The sequence below is a fragment of the Pyxicephalus adspersus genome, chromosome 5, assembly GCF_032062135.1.
Source record: "Pyxicephalus adspersus chromosome 5, UCB_Pads_2.0, whole genome shotgun sequence".
NCBI lineage: Eukaryota > Metazoa > Chordata > Amphibia > Anura > Pyxicephalidae > Pyxicephalus > Pyxicephalus adspersus.
Window position 1 is genome coordinate 83,833,869 of NC_092862.1, and position 27,641 is coordinate 83,861,509.

The 27,641-nt window shown below is 36.5% G+C and overlaps 1 protein-coding gene across 1 annotated transcript in view; it reads left to right on the forward strand.

Moving 5' to 3' along the window:
• TRIO (trio Rho guanine nucleotide exchange factor) overlaps window positions 1–27,641 on the forward strand; it is a gene marked incomplete at its 5' end in the record, with an annotated part of 463,708 nt that overhangs the window by 208,698 nt on the left and 227,369 nt on the right. The window contains 5 exon segments of the mRNA XM_072411970.1: window positions 2,466–2,575; window positions 3,680–3,749; window positions 4,639–4,728; window positions 16,366–16,458; window positions 23,667–23,778. Of these exon segments, the coding sequence (XP_072268071.1) occupies window positions 2,466–2,575; window positions 3,680–3,749; window positions 4,639–4,728; window positions 16,366–16,458; window positions 23,667–23,778 (475 nt within the window).

Consider the following 27,641-nt stretch of genomic DNA (forward strand, 5'->3'; position numbering starts at 1 on the left):
GCTTGATGTTGGTAAAGTTGGTTTTTTAGCAGTGGAAAGCAGGGATGCTGAGAATGCAGGTTCAGTGGATTCTTCTTGTGCAAGTGTAAAGGTCTTTAACTTGATGGTATCTTCATTTAAGAGGTGAGATTGTCAACACAGGGTAGCCTTAAGGCCACATTTTATACTTATAGTGGATTTAAACTTTTCAGCACCCTCCTTTCGACCTTCCTCATGATTACCGACATGTTTGTGTAGCTTTTTTCCTTGATAAGCACATCTGGCCATTTTTATTTTCCCCGCTATCATTTACTAATCAAAATGCACTGAAGTTATATACAAGTGAAGATATCCTGGATTTGTACACAGAGCTTGCCCATAAACAGATTTTTGTACAATCTTCAGAAATACACACGCAGGAAAGTTAGAGCCTTCCTGATAGTTTTTTTTTTCCACCCCCCTCACCTAAGATCAACTTTAAAGTTAAGGCCTATCCCCACTATGTGAAGATTCTGTTTCTTCAGGTCATGGTATAGCTAGTGGTCATTTACCTGGTCTTGTTCTGTAATTTTAGATATGTTGCTGAATATTAGTTTCTAAGTGTCAGCAAATTTGACTACACAGTTAATTTACTCACCTTTTAAAATACTGGCCTTTTAAAATAATGGCCATTAGATGTGGCAAAGCAGATGTTTATGGTCCCAGAACATAAATGGATGTGTACATTTTTTATTGCCATGCTGTTCTGTTTTCATAATTCAGTCATCTTAGCTCAAATATACAATCTGAATATATTCTTAAAATCAATATGTACCTTGCATTCAAGTGCATTCAATTGACTGGATTAGGAAAAAGGTTATCCTTATTTGTGAAGTCATGGTCCTATTTCAACGTGTGTGTATGTATGTATGTGTGTGTATATTATATATATATATATAGATAGATAGATAGATAGATAGATAGATTAGATAGATATAGATTTTTTTTTATATATATATTGTAGACCTGTAACTTACCGAAATATGTCTAAACAAGGGTCTAGTAGATATCCTGAATATAATAAAGTTTGAAACACACAATCATGTAAAAGAAAATAATTAAATTTAATAATAAAATTAAATAATAAACACAAAAATCAGCTTGTTTAGAGCAGCAAGAATGCATAAATAAATAGAAAATACTAAAAATGCAATAATTCTGTATACTGTATAGTACTATAGTTTTACATTGTAGGTCTAAAATTCTTAGGCATAACTCACCGAAATATATGTCCAATATTTAATAAAATTAATACATTTAATAATAAATTGTTTATTAATACATTTAATAATAAAAATAAAAAAATAGGGAAACATGTAATAGAACTGTACAGTAGCTTGTATAATATATGTATAATATAAATATATATATATATTATATGAAGATTTCTTTGTATTGGACTCAATACAGCTATTTTGTATTGAATCCAATACAATATAGTTGAATTTCCCGCCGCTCCTCCCGCACTCACCGACTTCATCAGGAATCGCTGAGGGACACATATGAGAACCCCGAGGGAAGGAGAAGACGGAGATCCGACCTAGAAGACGGGTATCTGACTCTGGAGACGGGCATCGACGCCAGAGAACTGTGCTGGAGGACGGGATCTGATGGAGGATGCCAGCAGCACCAGGTAAGTAACGCTTGATTCTATTTTTAGCTACCCCGAGCCTAGTTCGGGTAAACGCTATCAGCATGTTTTTTTACCCCGAACTAGGCTTGGGGTAACCGCCCAGGAGGTTAATAGATAAAAATACAATAAAAATGTTATTCAACATATGCATTTAAAAAGACAAGGACAAAACAATTGGATGAGCCGATCTAAAGCGGACCTTAACTCGTACACTCAACTTAAGTTTAGGAATGATGTGAACCTAACTTGTACTGCTCTATCTGGGCTTTGTTTTTGTTTAAAGCTTCTAAACCCCCTAAACTGCTCTTACCCCAGTCAAAGAGAAACCAAATAATGCAAATGAGGGTGACAACACAGATAAGGTTACCATTGTGGATGAGGACAACAACATGGATTAGGGTGATGGGGCTCCACGGAGGACGTTGATTATAATGTTTTTTTTTTGCAGGGGTCTGATATGGCAGTTGGATGTGGTCCTTGTTTTGTGGTGGTGGACCTGATCCATATCTATGAAATCAGCACTAACCAATCACAGAAGACAACACAATTACTGATTATTTAGAAATCCTGGGCAGGGCTTGATCAGTGAGAGAGGGCTGTGGGCAGAGAAGAAGTATTTCTTAAGTTATCCTATCTCTAAAATGTTTAGCTATTGTAACTATGCTGACAAGTTCTAAGGTATTCTCTGCGCTTTTTCTTATTTTTGGTGGTAAACATTTATGAATCCAGCTGTGTCCTTCAGCAAGCATTAGAGAAAAAGATTTTACGTTGAATGTGAAAAACACTTTTTTAAAATTATTTTCATGTTTTACAGACATATCTGTGGGAAATGACAAGTGGTGTTGAAGATATTCCACCTGGCATAGCAAATAAAGAGCATATTATTTTTGGAAATATGCAGGAAATGTATGAGTTTCATAACAAGTGAGTACTAATCATTAGAGATGTAAAACACATAATGAATTCAATATTATGATATGCGTTATTATTGTAGTGTTGTCACCCTTGATATTATTGTGTATTGGACATTACATCATTTATATATTTCCATTCAACATAATTCATCATTCTTGTTTTTTGTGTTAAACTTCCTTCCTTATATTTATGGACCTAATTTATATACCTAACTATGTGTATGTGTGTGTGTATATGTATGTATGTATATATATATATATATATATATATATATATATATATATATATATATATATGTGTGTGTGTATATATATATGTGTTATGCAGTTATATATGTGTTTTGCAGTCTAAACACTGGTGATACAGCAGCTAACATCTTGCCCTAAACACAATTTTCTAAGGCTTAGGTACTGCTTTTAATGATATAAGATCTATATCAGGCTTTTTCGACCTCTTTAACATTTCAGGTCTTCGGGGACCCCCTTTATAATAACTATTTCCTCAGTATATTAGTGTAGGGGTCATTTAAGAATGCCTCTCACATCGATGGCCAGTGGGAAATGATGCGGCCCTTACAAATAGCCACAATCTTTAGTGTCGCTTTTTGTTCCGGTAACCCCTAGCAACCGCTAGAGGAACACACTGATTCCTTGTTTAATTTCTATAAAACATTGTGTGAACACTTACTATGATTATTTACATACATATTACATATGATGTTTTATGACTTATAGAAAAAGATTCGCTTTTTATACTCTCACCACTAGAAAGCGCTGTATCTAATATGTAAAGCGAAATCTTGCCTTCTGAAACTAGCACTTTGCATAAAGACACCATACTATCTACTAGTGGCCGTCACATCAATCACACCACACATCAATTTTATCGTCATTTCTGTTGATTACGGTTTTGAATGGCAGCAATGACTGACACATTTTATTCCCTAGGGTCATACTTAAGTACATGTAGTTTTCACATTTTTTTCAGGTAAAAAGTAGTTATCTTTGTTCATATTTGGGTATATGCAGTGACTTTTGCTTTGGTGTAAAAAAAAAAAAAAAAAAAAGTGGTAAAATGAGTTTAATTGTTTACATTTACCTATTTTTTCTGCAGCATTTTTCTAAAAGAACTTGAAAAATATGAGCAGCTACCAGAGGATGTAGGACACTGCTTTGTGACGTGGGTAATTATACAAATTTGTTATATTATTCTAACATTTTTGTTAGTTCCTTTTAGCTATTATATAATTGAAAAAAATCATTATATACCTGAAAAAAACAATGACAATTGACTGTCCTGTGGCATCTGTGACAGCCTTAGTGTTTAAAAACAATTGCAAATGTTGCCTCTCACTTTAAATTTTACAAGATACTCCTGAAAACAGATGTCATGCAAATACTTCCTATTGTTGTGTGGTACAGTTCAAATTCATGAAAAACCCTGTTACATATTACAGTGATGAAGATGATGATATTGGCATCATCCTCAGCTAACCTATTTGGATCATTTATGGCCATCCAATGCCTGAGAACAGGCAGAGTGGAAAAGGTCTAGGTTGGCAGCATAACTTTTTTTTCTGTCATGTTTTATACTTATCATTTAATTTATTTAAATCCACATGCTGTGCTTCTTTTATTCTTCTCCCAGCAGCATCCTTTTTTTTCACTTGTATTTTACATGGCAGGTGCACTTTGCCTAGTCATGTGATCCCCCATAGGCTTAGTCAATGCACGTTGGGGGTTGTTCAAATCCGTAACCTTGCTTGACAATGTTGCTCCTGCATAGGTAGTGCTGTCACCCTAGGACAGGAAGTCAGTTTACAAATGCCCATGTCAACAATTACAAATGAAAGAATTCTAACAATATTAAACCCGCTACAGCTAAAAACTAGAAGGCTACACTCTATTTTATCTTTATTTTTGGGTTTACATACACTTTAACTTTTGGGCAATGATTTACAGAAAATGCCTACTAGATAAGAAAAGATTTGGGGGTCAATATTAAATATTCATGCAGGTATAGCCTGTCAAAATAAATTCATTAACAGTAAAATGTTTTGTTTCTCATTTTAGGCTGATAAATTTCAGATGTATGTGTCTTATTGCAAAAATAAACCAGACTCTACCCAACTAATCTTGGAACAAGCAGGATCTTATTTTGATGTGAGTACTGTTCTATAATAGGGTATTTAACTGAAATGCTATTACAGGTATGAAAGAAATTCAAATACAAACTTGTTTGATATGTTTGACATTTGTTATACCTCTGAGTTTTTCAATTATTGAAGCTTGTCACTATAATGTTATTTTCTATAGGTTGCTGAATTTTTCAGATCTTATTCTTTAGTTTATTTGGTACTTTTTCCTATTTTTATAAAGTTTCACTATTTTTGAACTTTATTCCAATTCCCTCACCTTGCCACTTTCTTTGGCTTCTGGGTAGTCCAGGGTTCTGCCTGCTGAGCCGAATTATGGTGTCTGTTATGACATGTTTTTCTCTGTGTCTAATCCAATGCAACTTACTGTATTAAATTTAAATTATTAGGGTTTGAACTCCCACACAAGAAAACCAGGGCAAATACCTTCAATGTGTGCCTCTCAGGGGCCAACTAAGCAGAGTGGCATGTTAGATGACTACCAATGTTCTCTTCTATTTACTTGTGATCTAGAAATCAAAGGGTATCCTGGTATCTCATTCTAGTGGTCATATGGTGCTTATGTAACCATGTTCACTCTTTCCTCCTGAACAGAACAAAATCTTTTTTTGGTCTATTGAGGTCATTAACCACCTGGCCGTTAAACCCGCAGCTCCTCCAGCAGCAATAAAAAATTTGCTATTGCTGCTGGCATCTGCAGTGAGATGTGAAGCACAATGCAGAAATCCTGCATTGTGCTTTGCATCTCTCTGGAGATGCGAGCAGCAGCAGTGTCTCTGTCTCTGTGGGCAGGGCAATCCCCCCTCACATCACTCCGGAGGATGAGTCATCTTCTGGGTGATGTGAGTGGTGATGTATGGGGGTGTGTCTGGGAGGGAAATTTAAAAGCAGATTACAATGTAATCTGCTTTTAAATGGTTTTTACAGTACAAAAACACCACACAACATGAAATAAAAATAAAAGTACATTTTTAATTTTATATTTAGATTACATTGTTGTCTATTATTTCATTATTTTTTTAAATTATTATTTATAATTATGTATTATAATTTATGATTATAATATCATAAATAAATATAATTATCATACCCGGGAGTTAATCCTAAGAATTACAAGCCCACAATATAAACAAAAATTTCTATGCAAAAAAAAATAGAATAGGATTTTATTAAAAGTACATTTTTACATGATTGTGTGTTTCAAACTTTTTTTTTATATTCGTGATATCTACTAGAACCCTGTTTGGACATATTTCTGTAACTTACAGGTCTACAATTAAAAAAAAAAAAAAAAAAAATTCATGAAAAACAGCGTACCGCTGTTGGTACAGAAATCTAGACATCAGTGTAACGCCCAGGTGGGTTATCCAGTTTGCACTAGAAAGGCACCTTGATTTTGGCATGGGGATTCCAATATGATTTTCCACCCTTTTCTGGATAGTGTGCAATCAACATGCCTATGTGGTTTACGCCTCTGTAGTTCCACCCTCCAGTTCTTTTACTAAATGTCTAACTTCATAATCTTGTCAATAGCTGGCAAGAATTACATCCTGGCACAAAAGATTATACTTACTGGTCTCACCTTCCTATTACACGATCCAGAAAAATGATCATATCTTTATTTCCTCCCAACTTATCTCTCTTACTTATACTTGGTCATATCACAACACTGTTTCTTTGATATCATCTTCCCTAAATGAAAGGAAATAGATATTCTCCTGATAACTGCCTTCTGGGAGAGCTTGACGTTGTCCAGAAGATTGAGAATGCCCCCCAGGATTTTTTTTTTAACTAAATGTTTTACTTGATGTGTCAGCTAGCAGGCTCTGGAATGCTCATAAAGGTCGTTGTGCAGGGTCGCTTAGTCTAGCACAGTCTATGCTTAAGTTTATTGCTAACCCGCTTTTAAATACACCCTTTGAGAATGTCTACATTAGGGATCCACTGGGCTAGGATAAACTCATGTTGATATATTGATCCCTCCTTCTTTTCCATTCCCTTCCTTAACCCCCCTGGTGGTATTCCCGAGTGTGGCTTGGTGTGGATTTTATGTACCAAAAGTGGTAATCCTACCTGCTCCCCACCATCCAGCGGCGCCCTCCAGTGAACCCCAGCCCCAGCTTTTTCTTAAAGCAATCTATAGTAGTTGCTGAAACTACTTCCTGAGGGAGCCTATTTAACATTTGACAGACCTGACAGTAAAGAATCCCTTCCTTATCTGGAGCTTAAACTTCTTTTCCTCAAGGGAGAATAGATTCATGTCAGCTAATCTCTCCTCATAGCTGAGCTCCTCCATTCCTTTTATACTAGTTTAGTTGCCCTTCTCTGCACTCTCTCCAATTCCACAATGTCCTTTTTGTGAACTGGTGCAGAAACTGGACTGCATACTCCAGATGAGGTCTGACAAATGCTTTGTACAGGGGCGGGGTTATGTCTCCATCTCTTCAGTGTATTCCTCTTCTGTATACAAGAAAGTACTCTACTAGCTTTAGATATTGCAGCTTGGCATTGCATGCTGTTATTAAGTCTATGATCTCCCCAAACCCCCAAATCCTTTTCCATTTCTGACTCCCCAAATGTATTCCCCCCTAGACAGTATAAGGCATGCATGTTGTTAGCCCCCAAGTGCATAACTTTACATTTATCTGTATAAAATGTAATTTGCCACTTGGCTCCCCAATCAAAAGTACACCCAGGTCTGCTTGTAGATTATAGGCATCCTGTATAGACCTAATTCCATTACATAGTTTGGTGTCACCTGCAAACACAGAAACGGTACTTTTAATCCCAAACTCTATATCATTTATAAAGATGTTAAACAGTAAAGGTCACAACACTGAACCCTGGGGTACACCAGTAATAACCTTAGACCATTCAAAGTATGATTCAGCAATTACAGCTCTTTGGATGTGGTCTTTGTAAGAAAATTTTCCTGTTTCCCTTATCCCTTTTCTTGAATGTCAGTATCTCTACTAAGTCTCTATTAGCTTATTAATCACACAGATCTTAAGTAACAAAATATTTATTAACAAAGAACACAGACTTAATCAACAATTATTCCAGTTAAGCTAAACAATAATCATATATAGACGGATATTCCTGCTCACAGAGGTGTTATCTCAACCTCCCACTGTTCCCAGAGGCTTTTCAGAGTCAACCCCCAACAGGTTCCACCAACAGCCAGTTTGCATATGAGTGCTAATTTCATGCCACCCATGTTGCGCATTCCAACAGTCTTTAAGCAAGTTTTCTATCCATTTACAGATTGACTTATCTAAACTTGTTGACCCTACCTTGCATATTACCCGTCTGTGGGGCACGTGTGTCAAATGCTTCAGCAAAGTCCAAGTACACTGGGCCTATTTTTTTAAAGCTGTCCAAGGCTGGATGGATTGGCAAATGATTTCAATCTTGGACCAGATCCATTCCAGGTTTGCTGGATCACCCAGGTTCACTGCTGAAAGTATATTCTTTCCAGCCTTGGAGAGCTTTATTAAAACTGGCCCATTATATCATTTGCTTTTCCACTGTCTACCTGTTTACTTCCTCATAAAAGGAGAGTAAATTTGTTTGAAAACTGTTCTTTGCTCCTTTTTTTGAAGATAGGAACCACATTGTCCTTACGCAAATCCATCGGTACCATGCTAGTGACTAAAGAGTCTCTAAAAATTAGAAATAATGGCTTTGAAATAACTGAGCTTAGCTCTTTCAGGACATATGGATGTTTCTGAATCATATCAATTTTGAACCATTGTGACTCATTTAAGGCAGTGACATTGCTATTAGGAATTTGGACTTGAGCTTCGACATTTTCCTTTGTGTACACAGAGCTAAAAAAAAAAGGTGTTTAGTAAATCTGCCTTTTCTTTATCCTCCATACTTCAAACATTCCCATTTCTGTTCTGTGTTCTTTGAGGACAATATTGTCTCCCAGTCCAAATCACAGAGAGCCACCCTTAACCTCCCTAGCGTTCTCATTCCATTCAAATTTCCATGCAAAAAGCATTACAAGTTATAATTTGAACTCTGTGATTTGGACTGGGAGACAATATTCTCCTCAAAGAACACAGAACAGAAATGGGAATGTTTCAAGTCTGTTCTACAAAGCACACTGAAAAATATATTCCAATGGGTAATAATTTTAATTTATTTTACATTGTTGTTTTACATTATTTTACATTGTAGGCTATATTATTTAAGCATAACTCGCCGAAATATATCCAATATTTAATAAATGTAATAATAAACTTTAAATAAAAAAACACAAAAATCTGATATCATATCAATCAATATATATATGTGTGTGTATATATATATATATATATATATATATATATATATATGTGTGTGTGTATATATATGTGTATATATATATATATATATATATATATATGTGTGTGTGTGTGTATATATATATATATATATGTGTGTGTGTGTGTATATATATATATATATGTGTGTGACCTATGGCTTGTCTGACCTCTCTCTGTCCAGTACTACGCTTTCTTCCTGCCTTTTAGCAGTCACCTGTCTTGGCGAGCATGGGGGCCACAACCTCGCAGCAGCCGGCAGTACAACATCCTCACTTCTAGAGGCTGTTGCTTTCACTCTGCATGCCGTGCATGTCTTTACCTACTAGGCTGGTGACACGGAGGGTCTACCACCCTGCCCTGTGGCGTTGTGACAAATACCCAGCTATATTTACAGCTGTGAAGCGAACCTTAGCAAAAACTTTGGTTTACCCCAGATGGTTTACCCCTGGTTTATCCCAAATGTAGCACTGGTGAAACAGAAGAACAAATTTTTGGTGACCAAGCTCAATGACTCTTTAGTGGCATTCAGGAATGTCTGGTCACCCTGAATTGCTCTGTTTTTACCAGGTGATTTTAATGTGTATTTGCTCTCCTTTTCATACACTCCTTTTTTTTTTTCTTGAGAGAGGTAGGTTTTTCCATGCTTCATGCAGATTCTGGACTCTGTACCTTCACCTTACCTCTTCTCCTTTTTTCCTTCCTGTCTTTGCTTTTTCCCTTCCTTTTTTTCTCACATATTTCTAGCTTCTGTTTACTCTTTCTTTACTATTTTTACCAGGCTTTTTAACATGTTTCTTGTTTGCAATCCAAACTTACCCTAATGATGCTAGATAATTCTTGGCCATTAATCTTTGCAATTGCTTTACTATGTATTTAAATTACTTTTATTTTACTTTTTATCTTGTTCTCTGTTTTTCTTGTTAAAACAAAAAAAATAGGATCTGTTATTGGGGTGCAAAAAGCTCATAACTTGAGGCAAATACTTCCTGTCATAAATGTTTAAAGAAATGGAGGGGGGTGGGGGACATTGCAGAAGATGGTGTCCATGGAAGAGCTTGAACATCTATAGAAAACATGTCCTGAAATATGTGTATCAATAGTTTTTCCTGAAGAATGAATCCAGTAAAATCAGACTTGAATCATAAAATATAAATATCTCATTACATTATATGTGATACATGGCATAGTAGGTGCTAATGATTCAAACTTTAAAAGAGAAGAGAGAGTAAAAAAAAAAAGGCATGATAAGCAGGCAGGCATTCCTTTTCAGGTCTTAAAGCTCCTACATTACCAAGGATGGGCTATGTCTGCAGCAAAATGCAGGTCTGTATCAAGTAGTGCAAAACATCCAACATCATGCCATAGTCTGCCGCAGATCAGAAATGAATCCAGTAAAACCAGGCATGTCCACATTTCTCAGTTCTTTGATCTTGAGGAAGCTGTCAGATCGTCCATTTGAGTTTCCATATGATATTGTTTATCCTAATAATGCAGTGCTAGACAGTAGGTCGGGTTGCTATATGGAAGATATACTTACTTTGCAGCATTAAATAAATGTTCCAATAAGTAATTTTTATAGTGTTTTCTGGACATCGATAAGACATGTAGGAGAACAAATTCTGTTATGAATAGATTCATTTAAATATGACATCAGTTAAGTCTGACCAAAAAGAGGGGTAATAAGGCAAGTTTAAAAAAATATGGTTTTTTGCCAAATCACCGACAAATAGGAGAAGATAGGGGATATATTTTTGAAACAAATTACCATCTTGAGGTAGGAAGGTATCTTCTGACAGAGATAGGTTCTGAAATTTAGCGGGGGATAGGTTGGCAAAAATAGTGTTAAGGCTATGCCCCCTGGCAGGTGACTTGGGATTACCTGGGGCGCAGAGTCTAAAGTGTCTCCAAGTCTTCACCAGAGCAAGGGATTATGGACTGGTGACCCTAATGGCCACCTGACTACTTTGTTGGGGGAGAACTCCAGGTCCCGACCCCCCAGGCTCTCCCCTTCAGGGGGGAGTGGGACAGAGGGCTCCGATGTAGGGACAGGGCAGATAAGGTACTAAGTTGAATGAGAGTGGGAGGTATGGTCCAGGCAGACTGATGGCAGCAGACAAGCATAATCCAGGTACAAGCACAGGTCAGGGAAGGTAGCAGACAAGCATTCCTTGACTACCGTACCAACGCACGTAAGAACGACTCCTTACTCCGATTATACATTAGTGCATAACTAGGATGTAACCTTATTATGTATTCGCACATACTGATTAATTTACTCTGTAATTGTATCCTCCTGTTGCTCATATATTATACTTAAAGATGTTTTCATTGTTGTATTCATGTTATTACTATTTGGTTATGTGATCATATATGAATTTGTTTATGATTCATTTGTATTATCACTACCGTATTCTGACCACGTTTTGTTGCTATACATGTATTTGTCTATGAGATAGTCAAGGTCTGTTTATGCATTTGAATATTAACACATGGATGATGCTTTTTATCACATATTTGCAAAAACCAGTAAGGATTCATGTTTCTTTGAAAGATGATTCTCTTTAGTAATATGAATATATGTACAGTTGTTCTATCATCTAACTAGGATTTACAAACATGGTATTTACTCATACTTAAATTTATGTGTATATAATGTACTTACATGCAGCCAGCAATCCAACATCTTACTTCAGGTCCCCTGATGAAGCCCTTAGAGGCGAAATGCGTTGGGGGCACTGAATATTTAACTGCAACAATTGTTAATTGACCTATGTACCAATTTATTTTGTTAAAACACCAAGAATTGTTGTATGAAAATTCCAATTGTAGGAATTATTTTTGTAGAATTATTGTCACTTTACACTTTATAATATTTTCCTTTTATTACACTGACGCTTAATAAATACCCTGGCTCTCTTTCTTCTTTTCATTTAACCATATTGAATACATCGGGATCTAAGGCAAGCAAAATATTGTCAGAGACTTCTAATCAATTCATCTTTTTCTGCATTTGCAAACTGTAGCATTGTAGGAATATGATGTGAGTAATATAGTCAATCAAATTAGGTGTATGGATGGATGGTCTTGGGTTGTGGGTAAAAACCCACTTTGATCTGGATGAATAAAAGATTGAAGTACTTGAGTCAACCTCTGAGCTAGAATTCTAATGAATAATTCAGGATCACAATTGAATAATAGGATAGGCCTGAAGCTAGAACAGGCTTGTTGGTCTTTATCTGGTTCAGGGAAAAGTATCAAGGGAACGAAGTAGTCCTTGTGGGTAGCATTGAAAGCTTGAGTGAAATGTAAAGCTAGTAGTTGAAAACTCCTATAATAGGCTAATGTAGGGTCATCCGGGACAGCAGCTTTTCTGATGGCTGCAATAGCAATTGTACCTAAGAATCATTGATATTAATAGGTGTATCATGCGTTTCAAGGCTATTCTTAGGAATAGGAAGAAAAGATAAACCCAAGGTTCCTAAATTTTTTGGTATACTTTCTTCCCAAATCTCTAAAAATGGAGAAATTGACATAAAGCAGCGGTCGCCAACTAGTGGTCCGCAGCTTTAAACTGATACGCCCCGAGTGGGATCATGAGAAGAGAAGGACGGGGTGCATCTTCCAGGGGCGCGGATCATGTTCTCCATACGGAACCCAGGCGCAATGAAATGGGCGGGTTGTGTCTCTGGAAACAACCGGCCCACTCTCCCATCACATTCTCAGATCTGGGATGGGAGAGTGGGTGGGGTTTTGGCATCATATCGCAAATATGAGGGAAGTTTCTTCCCCTTTAAGTGACGCCTGGCTCCTCCGCGCATGCGCAGTACGGAGGCAGTAATTTTTGTTGTCCGCGGGCCCGAAAAAGTTGCCAACCACTGACATAAAGCATAAATTATAGAGAGTACTATATAATGTATGGAATTTTGTTTCAATGTTGCTGGAGCGATGAAAAGGAGTGTCTGAAGGAGAGGCAATCCTACGAGATATATTTTTGAGCCTTCTTAGTACAAAGAGTACAATGCTCTACCACATTTATTAGCATATTCATGAATATATCTTTTGCTTATAGCTAATTGTGAATTTGATTTGTAGCAATTTAAGGTATTATTCTTGAAGTTGTGTTAGCTGAGACTATATCAGCAGCATAATGTAGTTTATAATTGTGTGTTGATTGTCTCTTTTGAGTCAATGGCCATGTTTATTAAATAGGACTTGGATAAAACTTATATTGCGCCTGCCATGGACCCCTTTAAAGGGATTAGTTTAACCTTTAGAAAGGTTAGTAGTACAGATTGTAGGTTAGTACAGATGTCAGGAGTATTTATTATTCTTTCATTCTCAAACACAAAACTAAGGCACATAATTCTCTAAGATTAAGGAAATAGGAGCATGATCAGAGATTGTAAATGACCCTATATCAGACAGAAGTAATAGAGGAGATTGAATATGTAAAAAAAACAAGAACATCTAATCTGGAGTTTACCTTATGGACAGTGGAATAATGTGTGTAATCTCTTTTATTAGGATGATGAAATCTCTAAATATCTATCAATTGGTTAGAGTGTAGTAGTGTAATATTGTGTAATAAGGAATGGGGATAGGTAGAAAGACCCTTTGAAGGTATTCCTATTGAAGTTTAATGCAATATTTAATTCACCACCTACAGTAAGGGTGGCTTCCATCGCATTTAGGTGTTTGTGTTGAAGGTTCTTGAAAATGTACTTGTTCTTAACCATGTTCAGAAAAGTCTTTAAAAAGGTTCTTTTATTAGTCTTTGTTAAATACATATTTACCACAGGTGAAAAATTATGATTAGATTTTGCTTTTAATCAACCAGTATCTACCATCTGGTTCAGAAGTGAAATAAGGTCCCAAGAAACCATTTTTGCAATAAAGGAGTATACTCTCTCCCCTAGACATAGTCTGATGGGGAGCTTTGGCATACCAAAAAAAACTGCTGCTCAAAAATGCAGGAATCCTGTCACAGGTAAAATGTATTTCTTGCAAAAAGGTTGTCTGATATTTGAGACAACTAAGTTTGTGCAATAAAATAGAGTAAGAGAGGTGAGAAAGAATAAACCATTGGCAGTAAGAAAAAGAAATTTCAGTCACATGTCAAAAAGGAGTGTAACACACCTGGAAATGAGAAAAAAAGGGGTTGTGGGGGAAGAACAAGCAAGGAAGTAGGAAAAAAAAATGAAGAATAATAGGTTCTCTACCCTTTTATGTAAAGTGAAATTTTTAAGTTTAGGTACACTTTAAGAACTCAAAACTAGGCAAGTAAATACCGAAAAGCTCAAGAGCCTCATTGTGAGGGTCGTAGCAAGCTAAGTGGGGGAATGGGAATATACACTATGGGGAAAAGTGTATGGTACTGAAAAAAGTTTTCAGTAGACATTGGTAAATAAGAACAAAAATAGAAAACAGGAAAAATAAACTCTGCATGAAATTGTGAACAAATGACTAAGGCTTCTTTTTATATGGTTTACATTTTCCTAAATCACAGATTTAGTATTTCAGGCCAAAGAATATAAAGGTTTATTTATAATACAGCATTTTCAAGAGAAAAAGTAATAGCAGCACTGACCTGGTGACTGCCAGAATAATGTAAAAGAATATCGCTTCAGGTATAAAAAAGTAATTCTGATAGAAAGTATGGATTATAATTCAGGTCCAAACATCACACCATAATATTTGCAGGTAAGGATGTTGAGAAGTCATTAGCTTTGAAAAGAGTATACTCTCCAAGCAATGTAATCTGTAAGTTGCCAGGGCAGAACTATCCCATGGTACAAAATAGAAAAGGGGGGGTTGGAGAGTCCAATACAGAAAAGTTGAATGGTGAGGGAGGCGAGGGGAACAGAAGTCAAATAAAAAGAGAAAATTAAGACCTAATATATAAAAGTTGAATATACTCCTGTAGTATGAGTAAAACAGATTAGTTAAGTTAGAAGACCATAAAAAGTTGCTTTCTAGCTGAGTCCAATTTAGGTAGTACACCAGATTAAATATCCCAGAAAAAGACTAAACTAAGTAAGCCAGTGTTGTCTGAGGAAGTAATAGAAACAATCTAAGTAGGCCAATATCCAAAATCCGAGGTCAAAAAGCAAGGGTGGAGTCAGCCTGTAACCAAGGGAACCACTGTACTTCCAAGGGAAATTGACAGGTCTTTGTAGTTGACATAAGTTACTAAGGTTAATAATAAAGTACCTATTCCTATTTTCATTATTTTCTATGCTTTCTATGCTCCAGTGCAGGGAATATAGTGCAGTGCAGAGTCAATCTGATTAGAGGAAGACTCTAAGACAAACAAGCATCTAAAGAGTGAAGATGCTGCTGCAGATTTTCAGGCTCAAGCCCCTTCCATTCCTCTGTGCTAGCTGCTTAGGTCTTCAGTACCTGCTTTTGTGGAGAGGGTAGTGGGAATGCCTGCAGTCTGTAGCTGTGCGTGTGGGAAAGGTGAATAAACCCCCTTAAGAAAGCAAACCTTTGCATCTTGAAACATGTCAAGAAGACAAACTTCTATTACTGTTCTCTCCATGATACAAAATGAAATATAGAATATAAAAATGTCATCTACCTAGTTCAGTTTATAATAGACAGTATAGTTTACTGAAAAACAAAAAAAGTTCCTTAGCATACTTCGTTGTGATCAACAAAAAATAAGTTTTGTCTCAAGTTTTTATTGATTACATATACAGTTGCATGACACATCCCCCCGGGTGATGCGAGTGGGGATGTCCCGCCCGCCTCACCCGACGCTGGAGCTGCTGGACTGGACTTCTGCATTGTGCTTCACATCTCACTGCATCTCACACATCTCACCATCCGATCTGGAGCGCGGGGCAAAAGTAAGGGGGGCTTCTAAAGTTACCCCGAGTGTGACGCGGGATTACTGCTTTTTGCATGTAAAAGCCACTCCGAGTCACACTCGGGATTACCGCTAGGGGGGTTAGTGTAGTTTTGATTAAATGTAAACTGTAACTATGCAGGAATTTATCTGAACACTATACACAAAGGACAGTGGCTGCAGTATTTACAGGCAATTTTACATAAAATTTCCTCTTAACCCAATAAAATGTTTTAATTTATTTTTCTGAAATACACTTTTAAAATGTAGATCCTGAATTTAAAGTTGAATATATTTTTCTTTTTTCCTTGGTGGTGGAAGCCTTTTCCATTTTCATGTTTTTGATGGGTTTTTCTACATGTCTGACATCTAATGTTATGTTTTCCAAGTAATTGGGTATACAAACTTTTCGTCCAATTAAACATACTTTTCTTCATGAATATAAGCTATTTTAATGCTATGTTCACTGCTTGTTTTACAGGAAATTCAACAACGTCATGAATTAGCAAACTCTATTTCTTCTTACCTTATTAAGCCTGTACAAAGGATCACAAAGTATCAACTTTTGTTAAAGGTAAGTTAAAAGAAAAAAAGGTTGTAGCTATTATCATTAATTTCAGATTTTTTTTCCCCGTATGAATAGACTTAGCCAGGTAGCTTTTTAAAATCTTTAGCAACAGCTAACCTTATAATAAGTTTTACATTTTCGGTAATTTGTTCTCTCACAAGGTAGTGAATCTAATGTGTCTCTGTCTACCATGTTGTCCATTGTCCTCTACATTCTTCTTATGACTGTCAATGTTGGCAGTATAGGGTGTTTAAAGAAAAATCTACCCTTTTACCTACTGCAAGAAGGTGGTACCAAACCAAATGATACTAAAGGATGTTGGATGATGTGAGTCTCATTCAGCTAAATGCTGGAATTGTAGGGCAGTATTTTCAGAGAATGGGTACTGATATACCCTAAAATGTTGAATATTAAAGTATCCTTGTTATTAATTGTTTTTGAGTTACCAGAGTACCCTAATAATTTTTTTAGTTAGGATGAGGAAAATAAATGCAACAACTTTGCAGAACAAGTGAATTGCTAAATATTTAGTTCATATGTGTGTTTTTTGTTTTGTTTTTTGTTTTTTATTCGGTTTCTACATTTTAGGCTATAGACTCTACTTACTATCTTTCTGCTTGTCAAGGTTGGTGTAACTCACTTTTCAGTGCCTGGTAACTCTCTTCATGCCTCATTCTAGACACCCTTGAAGACCAACCTCAAAGCTCTTTATTAATTATAATAATATCATATCTGTTGAAAGTAAACATAAATAACACCAGCAAGATAAAGTAAAATCTCAAACCTTTATGAAAATAACAATGATGGTAGTCACAAGACAGTGTAGAAATCTTAGATTTTATGAAATTATAATAACTTAGTCCACAACGACGCCCAGGTTTGGGCTGATGCCAAGACTGTGCTGATGCCAAGACTGTGCTGATGCCCAGATTGCGCTGTACACAAATCAGCTTTATGTCACCATACCGGGTATGTCATGTTGATGCGTTTTAGAAACATACTGTTTGTCAGAACCCTCATGCCAATACATGGACGTGATTATGGACTTGCAGATGCACTATCTATTTACTTTCAACAGCTGTGCAAGATAACCCAGTTTGAGGAGGATTGCAGAATGTAGGAGAGAACAAATCAATAAAGGGTATTAAAAATGTACTGTAATCCCAGACGGTACTGCATGATGGTTTTTTAGAGGTGGAATGTCAAAAAAAAAAAATTGCAGGGGGCTTGTTATTGACTCTCTTAGCTTTTGTTGATTGCCAAGGTGTTTGGTTCATATAATCACTGGCTGTCAGGGTGTGTATTTGTGTTTGTGGACTCGTCATGTGTGTTTATCCCAAACAGTATGGAGAGCACTGTATATAATTGCCCCGTTAATTGTCCCAGAGAGCATATATATTTGTCCCCGATAGTTGATAGTCAGAATTAGAAATTCAGTTTGTTTTAATGTTCAGTTATGGACAAAAATATTGGCAGCCTTGCATTTATGTCAGAAAATGCACCACTTCTCCCAGAAAATTATTGCAGTTACAAATGTTTTGGTATTGTAATGTTTATTTCTTTTGTTGGCACTGGGCGAACACAAAAAATCAGAGAAAAAAAAATTTGAGACATTCCACACAAAACATCATAAATGGCCTGGACAAAATTGTTGGCCCTCAACTTAGTACTTGGTAGCACTCCCTTTGGAAGAAATAACTGATGGTAATTTCTTTCTGTAACCAAAAACATCTCCCTTTTGCAATTTTGGACCACTCACTATGTCCTTATGTAAAATGTTTACCAAACTCTTTGAACAGTTCAGTAAAAACCCCAGAGCCAAAGGAATGTTTAGTTACTCCAGGACATTTGACTATTATCAACCGAGATTCTTTTTCAAATGGCATTTTTGAGGGAAAAATAATTCTGTTTGCATGGTGTACTTATTGTATTATATTTACACAAAACAAATTACACCTGGCCCATGTTGTTTAATCAGCCATATTCACAGTGCACATATTCCCTGCCTCAACTTGTTTACAAGGTGGGAAGGCTGATTGACGTTGAGATAAAGTAAAATCTTTATTTTTTTATTAGGATCATAAATCAACTTTTTTTAACCTTATATTATATTATATTGATATATATTTAAATTTTAAATATATTTTAAATTTTTAACCTTATATTATATTATATTGATATATATTTAAATTTTAAATATATTTTAAATTTTTAACCTTATATTATATTATATTGATATATATTTAAATATATATAAAAAGAGTACCCTTGACTTCCGGGGACAAGAAGCAGCCACATTTTACATTGGCTTCCCACTGCCCCGGCTTTACTGCACGGAAACCCAGCAGACCACAGGGTTTTCCTATCGCTACTGGTGGGGACAGGTGGAAGGAAAGTCACAAACAAGCTTTTCTCCTCTTCAAACAGCCTGTAGTCTGCGCCGCTAGTGCAGGCTGAGTGGAGCATGGCGGCCATATTGGCTGTAAGGTCAGATCATCAGACCCACCCTGCATGCGTCCTTAAAGGTATGGACCAGCTTTATTGGAACCTTGGTGACCTTTATTTCTTTTCCAGCATGCTGCAATAGAATAAAAACGACCTTCAGTATAGTGTCAGAAGTGGCAACTACCTCTTACTTGTGCATCTGAGTATTGGATTAAGACTGCCTCTTTTCGACTGGCAAATCTGGGCATACTCGTTTGCAACATAGTCCATTTTTTTTCCCTTTGTGTGTGTGTATTACTCACCATAGATACATTTATTGGGAAAAACCTGCCTTCCTCGGTCCGCAAACACAAAATGAAACAAAGACACCAGAGCTCAAACAAAAATGGATTCACCTTCCTCTTCATTACCCCCCCCCCCCCCCCCTCGTCTACAGATAATCCAGTGCAGATGGTGTCTGGGGTCACATAACTTAACTGGAACAAAGGGTCAACAACTTAGAGGATCAAATGTTGGACTCGCATAACAAAATAACTTCCCAGAGCATGCTAATTAACACCATGGAAATTAAGCTTGAAGATCTGATAAACAGGAGGTTTAATCTGTGTCTCATCGGGATACCGGCAACCTATAAAGGTCAAGATCTTCTCCTAACCACCAATCTGATGACCGCTTTGAATCTCCCATCCAGTGCTGCACGCAACATTGAAAGAGTTCATTGTATAGGTCTGGATCACTCCAGCATCAGTCAATGTCCTCACCCAGTAATTATTCATTATTCCTATTATGCCGACAAAAAATCTTGGACCCTACAGAAAACGGTGGGATCTCCACACGGAACTCTTTGAAATTGCTATGTTTAGGGATTACTCAGCAGCCGCCACACAGAAACAGAAAACCTTTGCACCTGCATGCAAATGTCTAGTAGACTTCTGATTTTTTTTTCTTACTATATCTGGCTAAACTCAAGGTCCTCTGGCAAGGAGAATTCAAAATGTTTGATGATCCGAAAGAAGCTCTCAATATTCTTCAACTAACAAAGATACCTCCCAAGGGACAAGAAAGTACCGTAAGATGCTAAACATTTTATTTTGTTTACAGCCTCTTATGATGAAATGTTTTGATATGTTTTTTCTTATATTGCTCATTATTCAAGGTTGATGCCTTCAAAATTTGTTGGTCTGGTGCCCCTATGTTTGCAATTTCCAACAGCAGGCGTTAATAAAAAAATTATAAAAATGAGTATGCTTTTAAGATCTGTAGTCAGTGACTTGGTGGTTATGTTTAATGGTGTTTACATTTGTTTGTTCTATTTTGCTAAATCCTTGTTTTCATGAGGGTGCTTATTTTCCAGGGATGCCTTTTTAGACACCCCAGGACAATCCTCCTCGCTCTTGAACGTTGCTGGCTGCTCGCTGGGACAGCCGCAGTTATCTAGGTGGTTCTCTAAGAGAAGATATCAATCCTACCTTGAATGCCCATGACTACTCTCTCACACCCTTCCTTATCAATGGGTAAATCATTTCATATAATGTCCAGGGGTAACAAACAGGGTTGCCCCTAGTCCCGAGTTCTATATAATTTGGCCTTGGATCCTCTTTTCAGACTTTTTGACAACTTACTGGATTTTGAAGGCATTAAAGTTGGCACAAGTACGATGAAAGCTGTAAAATAACTGCTTTTATTTATGATCTCCTACTGTATACATCTATATATAACTCTAATACTGGATAAGGTTGTGAAGTACGGACAGATATCTAGTTATACTATAAATCAAGATATGTCTAGGGCACTATACCTGAATAAATACATGAGACCAGCATGGTCTGGAGAGAATTAGTTTAATTAAAATGATTGCATTCCTAAAGTTATTATACCTCCTCCAGGCTTTACCTTCGGTGGTGAAATATGCAGACCTCGAAAGAATATATAGAATTATCAGAGAATTTATACGGGTTGGTAAAAGGGCCAGACTTAGTCTCTCCATTCTTCAATAACCAAATACTAATGGGGGCCTAAATTTTCCAGATTTTGAGCTCCAAAACGCAGCACCTATTTTACGTTACATTAAAGACTGGTTTCATGACACCTTTATGTACACTGACCTGGTCCTGGACCAACCACCCCTAAGTTAAATTTAAAATATCGTTTTCACATGCGTAGAGATTTGCTACCTGCAAAAATTGTCTCTAATCCTAAACTGTACTCATGCTGGCAAGTCTGGCACAAAGTTAGGGGCCGACAACTTTTAAATGGCCTTTCCTCAGTTTTCCTACACTTTTTGGGGAAACCAAGTCCTTCCTCACTTAACATACTCCTCAATATTACAAAAATGGCCTGCATTCCAAACTCTAACCACTCCAACCTCTTCCAAAATCTAACCAAACTCTAAATCACTAGTAAATATGAATATGAAACTCCACCTTCAATTTGAAGATAAGTCAAATTTCCCTTTTTCAGGTCACCAATATAAATATATTTTTTGCAACTGCAATCTTATACTTCAAGTGTTATCAAATATCTGTCTACAAGTGATTGGAGCAATTCTCTGTATCACCTGCTCTCAGTGAGAACCCCCCCCCCCCCCCCAAAACAGGGTGATCACAGAACTCTATCAAAGGCTTAGGATAACATTTGAATACACAACTAGAAGAGTAGGACTCATTAAATGGTCTGAACATTTCCCCACCAAATCAGATTCAGATATTCTTAATCCATTATTATAGACATGGACAATCCTTCATCAGCAATGTAAAGAATCATGACCTTTCATGGGGCATACATTTCACCACACCAAGCCTATCTTGTAGGACTTCATCTCAATGTCCCAAATGTACACGACAAGACGCGGTTTTTTACCATGCTTTCTGGGATTACCCAAAAATAAAACTGTTCTGGCGATTATTAGTAGCCAATTTTGTTATATCTAACCCTGTCAACTATGTGCCCCTTTACCTTTAAATGTGCAATATTAGGCACATTTACCATCCAAGGAATACGAATCACCAGGGGAAGTCACATTGTTTTTTTGCCATTGTTGCCATTGTTTTTTTTTGGCTACTAAGGAAACTAGCTTGCACAAATGAATAGATTCAGATCCGCCAACTTTGGGGCTTTTTAAGGAAAAAACTAGCTCAAGTATTTTGTGTGGTATGAACTAAGGCTTCCTTGGATAAGAAAACCCAGGTTCATAGGTTTTTGAGATATTGGAATCATTGATAGAGACCCAATCCTGTTCTATTATACAACAAATAAAATAAACTTTTGAGCAAACTTCATGATATATAATGATAATGATTCAGAATAACCCTCCAGTGATTTTAGTGAAAGATGCTGTTTGATATTTTGTTACATATTGGTTTACTACTGTTTGCATTGTACACCTCTTGTTATCATTATTATTTTCTATATGGAAATTATGTAAACTTCTGTTTTTCATCGGACATTGTTATGGACTCTTTGAACATTTTACTGACAAATATTGTATGTTCTGTTTATTTACTGTATATCCTCCAATAAAATGTTAAAACAAAAAATAAATAATTCTTTACTTTTGTATATCTTTGACGATGACGTGATGAAAAAAAAAAAAAATACAGTTCCTAAGGCTTGGTCTACATGAACAGTTTAAAAAACGCATATAAACATTCCTACCTGGTTTATATATAAATGTAAAACCCCAGCCAATCACAGAGCACTAGGGGTAAATGGAGAGCCTTGTCCTCATTTAACCCACAGTGCCCTGCGATCCCTCACTGTCAGGAGGAGTCCCATGGCTGTGCTCATGTCATGATTGCAGCCATGGGAATCATCCTGTCATTGGGATAACCTGTAAAAAAAAAAAAAAAAAGATTAGTTACACAAACACACATTTAATAAAATACTTTAACAATAAAGCCTAGTCCTATTTTTTACACATATTTTAACCCTTTCAGGGAATGAATAAGGGGTTTTGTGTACCCCTGTACTCATTCCCCAGGGTGGGGTGGTGGAGATCTGGGAGTTGCCTTAAAGGGGGCTTCCAAATTCCAATGACCTGCTAAAAACGTTTTTAAAAGCCCCCATTTTTTTCAATGGAAGCTTTCATAAAAAGCTTAAAAACGCTTGTAAAAGCCTCCATTGAGTTCAATGGGAGCGTTTTCAATCGTTTTTATGCGTTTTCCTGCAGTTTAATTTTTTAAACGTTGCAAGCAGAAAAGGCTCATAAACGTGCCTGAAGGAAACATCCTGGTGAATTAATTAGCCCATTGGAATGCATGGGGACTTCAAACATGGGCTTTAAAAGCCTCAGGTTAAACGCTGGGGAAACAGTCTGTGTAGACTAAGCGTAAAACAGACCTTTGATATCTAAGGTATCTAAAAACAATTGACCTGCATATTCCATAAGGAGGTTCTAATTATTGGCATCTATTATGAAATACCTGAATATAATTTCAGACATTTGAATTAGTGGTAAATACAGGTGTATTTTAAATCTTAAATGCAATTAAATCTACATTTTTATTCATTTAAATTATGATTATTACCTCATCTCAGTTTTAGGTTTCATCTTTATTTGTAGATGCTTACATAGGGATCTAATTTTTGTTTGTCTAGATACACTGCAAGTGGTACAAATTTCAGTGGGGCGTACTTAGTTTTTCACGATTGTATGGTAATAGTATTTCATTAAATCTACTTTTTGCTCTAAATAATTACATTAACATCTACTCACTATGTTTTCTGTTATGTTGTTTTTCCCTCACCTCGATATGACAAAAAATCATTAGGAGCTTTTGACATGCTGTGAAGAAGGAAAAGGAGAAATTAAAGACGGACTCGAGGTGATGCTTAGTGTTCCAAAACGAGCAAATGATACCATGCATCTTAGTATGTTAGAAGGTAAAAAAATATATATTTTACATGTAATGTGTATATATGCCTAAATCTCCTTAGGGCTTATTTACACCTTGGCACAGTGATGTCTTTCAGGAGTTCAATACCCAATGCATTTGTATTGTGGAGCATGGTAAGACACTTCTGTGTGTTGTGGCATGCTGAATTGGAAAAAATGGTACATGTCTGTTTTCTGTCAATTCTGGGGCATTGATGGCCTTTTATTTGAAAAGCTTGTCTTAAAGCAATGCACCAGTATGGACAGATAAGAATGAGCCTTTTTATATGGGTAAGTATGAAAAAACAATACTGTTTTTCTGATATAAAATTCTGTTTTTAATGTATATTGTAAAAGTATAACTACTTTAAGGTAAACATATTTAGCAACTATATGTATGGTTAGTGATTGGGAACATCAAGTAAAAATGTATTGCTTTATTTATTATTATTATAATTATTTATATAGTGCTTAAATTTTCCTTTTGCTGCTAACAAATCTTTTTGCAGACACTTTATGTGTAATGAGCAAAAATAGGCCAGAAACAGTATACCAGGTACATACCCTGGTTTGTTTATTCCCCATAACATTTTTTAATGACAGGTCATCCATGTACGTACCAAAATATATTGCCATTAGGTCTTCATAATCTTGCCAGTAAAGATTCAAGGTAATGCAAAACATGCTACTATGTTTTTTTTCTTTTTTTTTTTTTTTTTTTTTTTGGGGGGGGGGATTTACCTCCTTATGATTAGTAGTTTTGTATTTAGCCATCAATAACACTAGTCAACAAACATTTTTTTTGCCCAACAGATTAAAGTCATTTTAGGTTATGTTTGATGAACAGATTCCAAATATGGTATTGGTTTTGCTAGATTGGCTCTAGTTTTTGAAATAATGACCTCAATAATAACCTCATGGAAAACTAATGAAACCTGAAAATGTAGCAAAATTCAATTAGATATGCCTACATATACAAAATTATTTTTTTGTTTTAATCAGTTTTATTGAGTTCTTAAAAAAAATATAACTTGCATAAAAAAAAATACATGCATCCAACACATACGACATAGTTATAACATAGCAGTGTTGACCTTCGTGTGACAAAAAAATAAAACCTATAAGCGGCAAAAACCCTGAGAATCTTAACAATAAACAGTAGGAACCCTTATGGGTCAGAATTGCATGAAATAATAGGAAACATCATAAATTCTCAAAGAAGCATATGGCACAAAATATAGTCCAATAATCTGGTCAACAAATAATAAGAGATAAAAAAACCTACAACAAAAACAAACATATATAACAAAATAGCCCAAGAGGGAAGGGGTGGGAGAGGGTACACAAAGCAGATATAATAAATTTGAGAAAGTAGAAAATAACCCTTAATGCCGGGGTAAAAATCTAACTAGCAATTATTATCGCTAAGATAGATACGTTTGGAGTCGGGAAGATTCTTTAAACCAATCCCAGGTAGACCACGTTATTTTGAATTGTTCCATTCTATCATCATCCTCCGCAACCAACATTTCCATATAGCAGATTTTTTCAAGCTCAGAAACCCAGTCTACTATAGAAGGAGCAACAGGTTACTTCCAAAATCTTGGAATACCGGCCCTAGCAGCTGTGGGAAAATGACGTAAGACACCTTTTTTGATATTATAGAGCAAACCGGGGACCATAGATAAGAGAGCTACTTTAGGAGTATTGGGTACAGTAGACCCGGTATAATCATTAAATAACCTGATAATCGTGTCCCAAAAGCGGGATGTGATTGAACATTCCCACCATAGATGAAGCATTGTACCTTTTTGCAGGTGGCAATGCCAGCATCCGTCGTATTGTGTGGATGAGATTCTATGTAAGTCTATGGGGCAATAATACCATCTAGATATGATCTTATAATTGACCTCCTGCGCTTTGCATGTTAATGCAAGCTTATGTGTGAGGATAAATTATTTTTCCCAGTCATCTGCAGTTATGAGCCCATCCATTTCCCTCTCCCAATATCGAGTGTATATAGGAGCAGTGGACTGAGTATTCAGCCCGTATAACCTGGAAATGATGTGGGAGGGGTGAGCAGTCGAACTAATCTTCTGCTCAAATTACGTCAAGCCTCTGTAGTATAGATGAGTTGGTAAACGAGGCTACGAATGAGGACATGTATGAGAGCCAGGATAGCAACTTGCTTCTGTTTGGTAGGTCAAGGGAGGACATAGTGGGAACTCGTCCGGTAAGTAATATACTCTTAAGAAGACGATCATCAGAGGCAGACCAAGATAAAAAAATTTGTGGCTCGCATTGGTGGAGGGAACGCTGGTTATCAAATAATGGTGTCATGGGGCCCGGTTTTGTTGACAATTTGCCAGATCTAAGGAGGATATCCCAATTATGTAGTAAGTCAGTGGTGAGTTAAGGTATAGGAAAAGTTAGCTTTAATAGAGACCGATCCACCCACGGCAAGGATCAGAGACTAATTGGCGAGAGAGATTCTTCTAAAAGTACCCATTTCTTCAACTCCCTGTTGTAAAACCAGTCTATTAGACATACTAAAACCGATGCCTTATATTAGGATATAATATCTAGGGCCCCTGCTCCTCCTCTATGTTTGGGCTTGACCAGAGTACTGATTGCTAATTTGGGGCACTTCTTATGCCATGAACATTTTTGAAATAACCTATGTATTTTACGTAAATAGTCGGTAGGGATATAGGAACCATTTAAAATACATATACTAATCTGGGGAGGACGTCAATTTTAAGAGTGTTTATACGAGCAAACCAGGAAAGAGGCAGGGAATCGTATTTCTGAAGATCAGATTGAAGTTTACTATACAGTGGGGAATAGTTGAATGTGAACAGTTTAGAAGGATTCGATCTGATGCAAATCCTGAAAGACGTGTTAGTATTTATGGCTGACATTTGAATAGAATCTAAGGTAACATTGAGAATTTCAGATTTGGAGTAATTTACTTTGAAATTATTATAGAGACGGAATTCATCAAATTCTTTCAGTATTGAAGGTATTGTGATATGAGGGGATGTTATGTACATAAGCAGGTCATCCGCATATAATGAGGATTTATATCGTGTATCACCTATCGTGACCCCCTTAACATCTGGATTGTGACGCAAGGCTACAGCCAAGTGTTCCATAATTAGAGCGTAGAGCAATTGGGAAAGAGGACATCCCTGTCTTGTGCCATTCCCGATTTGAAAAGAGTCAGAAAGAGCGCTGTTAACCCGCACATGGGCTCTGAGTGAAGAATATAATGCTGCAATTCTGGAAACCATACTGGGGCCTAGGCCCACCTGACGTAGAATACATAAACTACCAGCTAACCCTGTCAAAGGCTTTTTCAGCATCTATTGACAGGAGACACATAGGTGCGTCTGTAGATTTGGCAAATTGGCTTAGCAGGATAGTCTTAATGGTGTTGTCTCTAGCTTCCATTCCATAAATGAACCCAGTTTGATCTTTGTGTATCAACGAGGGCATGTGTGGGGACAGCCTATTAGCTATCAGCTTGGAGACTATTTCTGCGTCCACATTGATCAATGATATGGTTAATCAAACGGGGGGTTAATCAAACAGTCTATCTGATGCCATCCTGAAGATGTAACATCTTGTACAAAATGTTTAGCTTGTGTATGATTGTCCTATGTGTATATAAAACGCCCATACCAGTTTTAGGTAGAAACATGTTGGAAAGCCAATGACTGTGTGCCGCTGAGCTTGGCTATTAATCTGGCAACCGGGTGATAAGGTGCAGTAAGAGCAAGAGGGGAAGGAGTGGATGCAATTCAAATTCAAGACAATTGGAAAATACGGGTGTTTTGCTTTTTAGATTGAAATTGCATAAATCTGGATA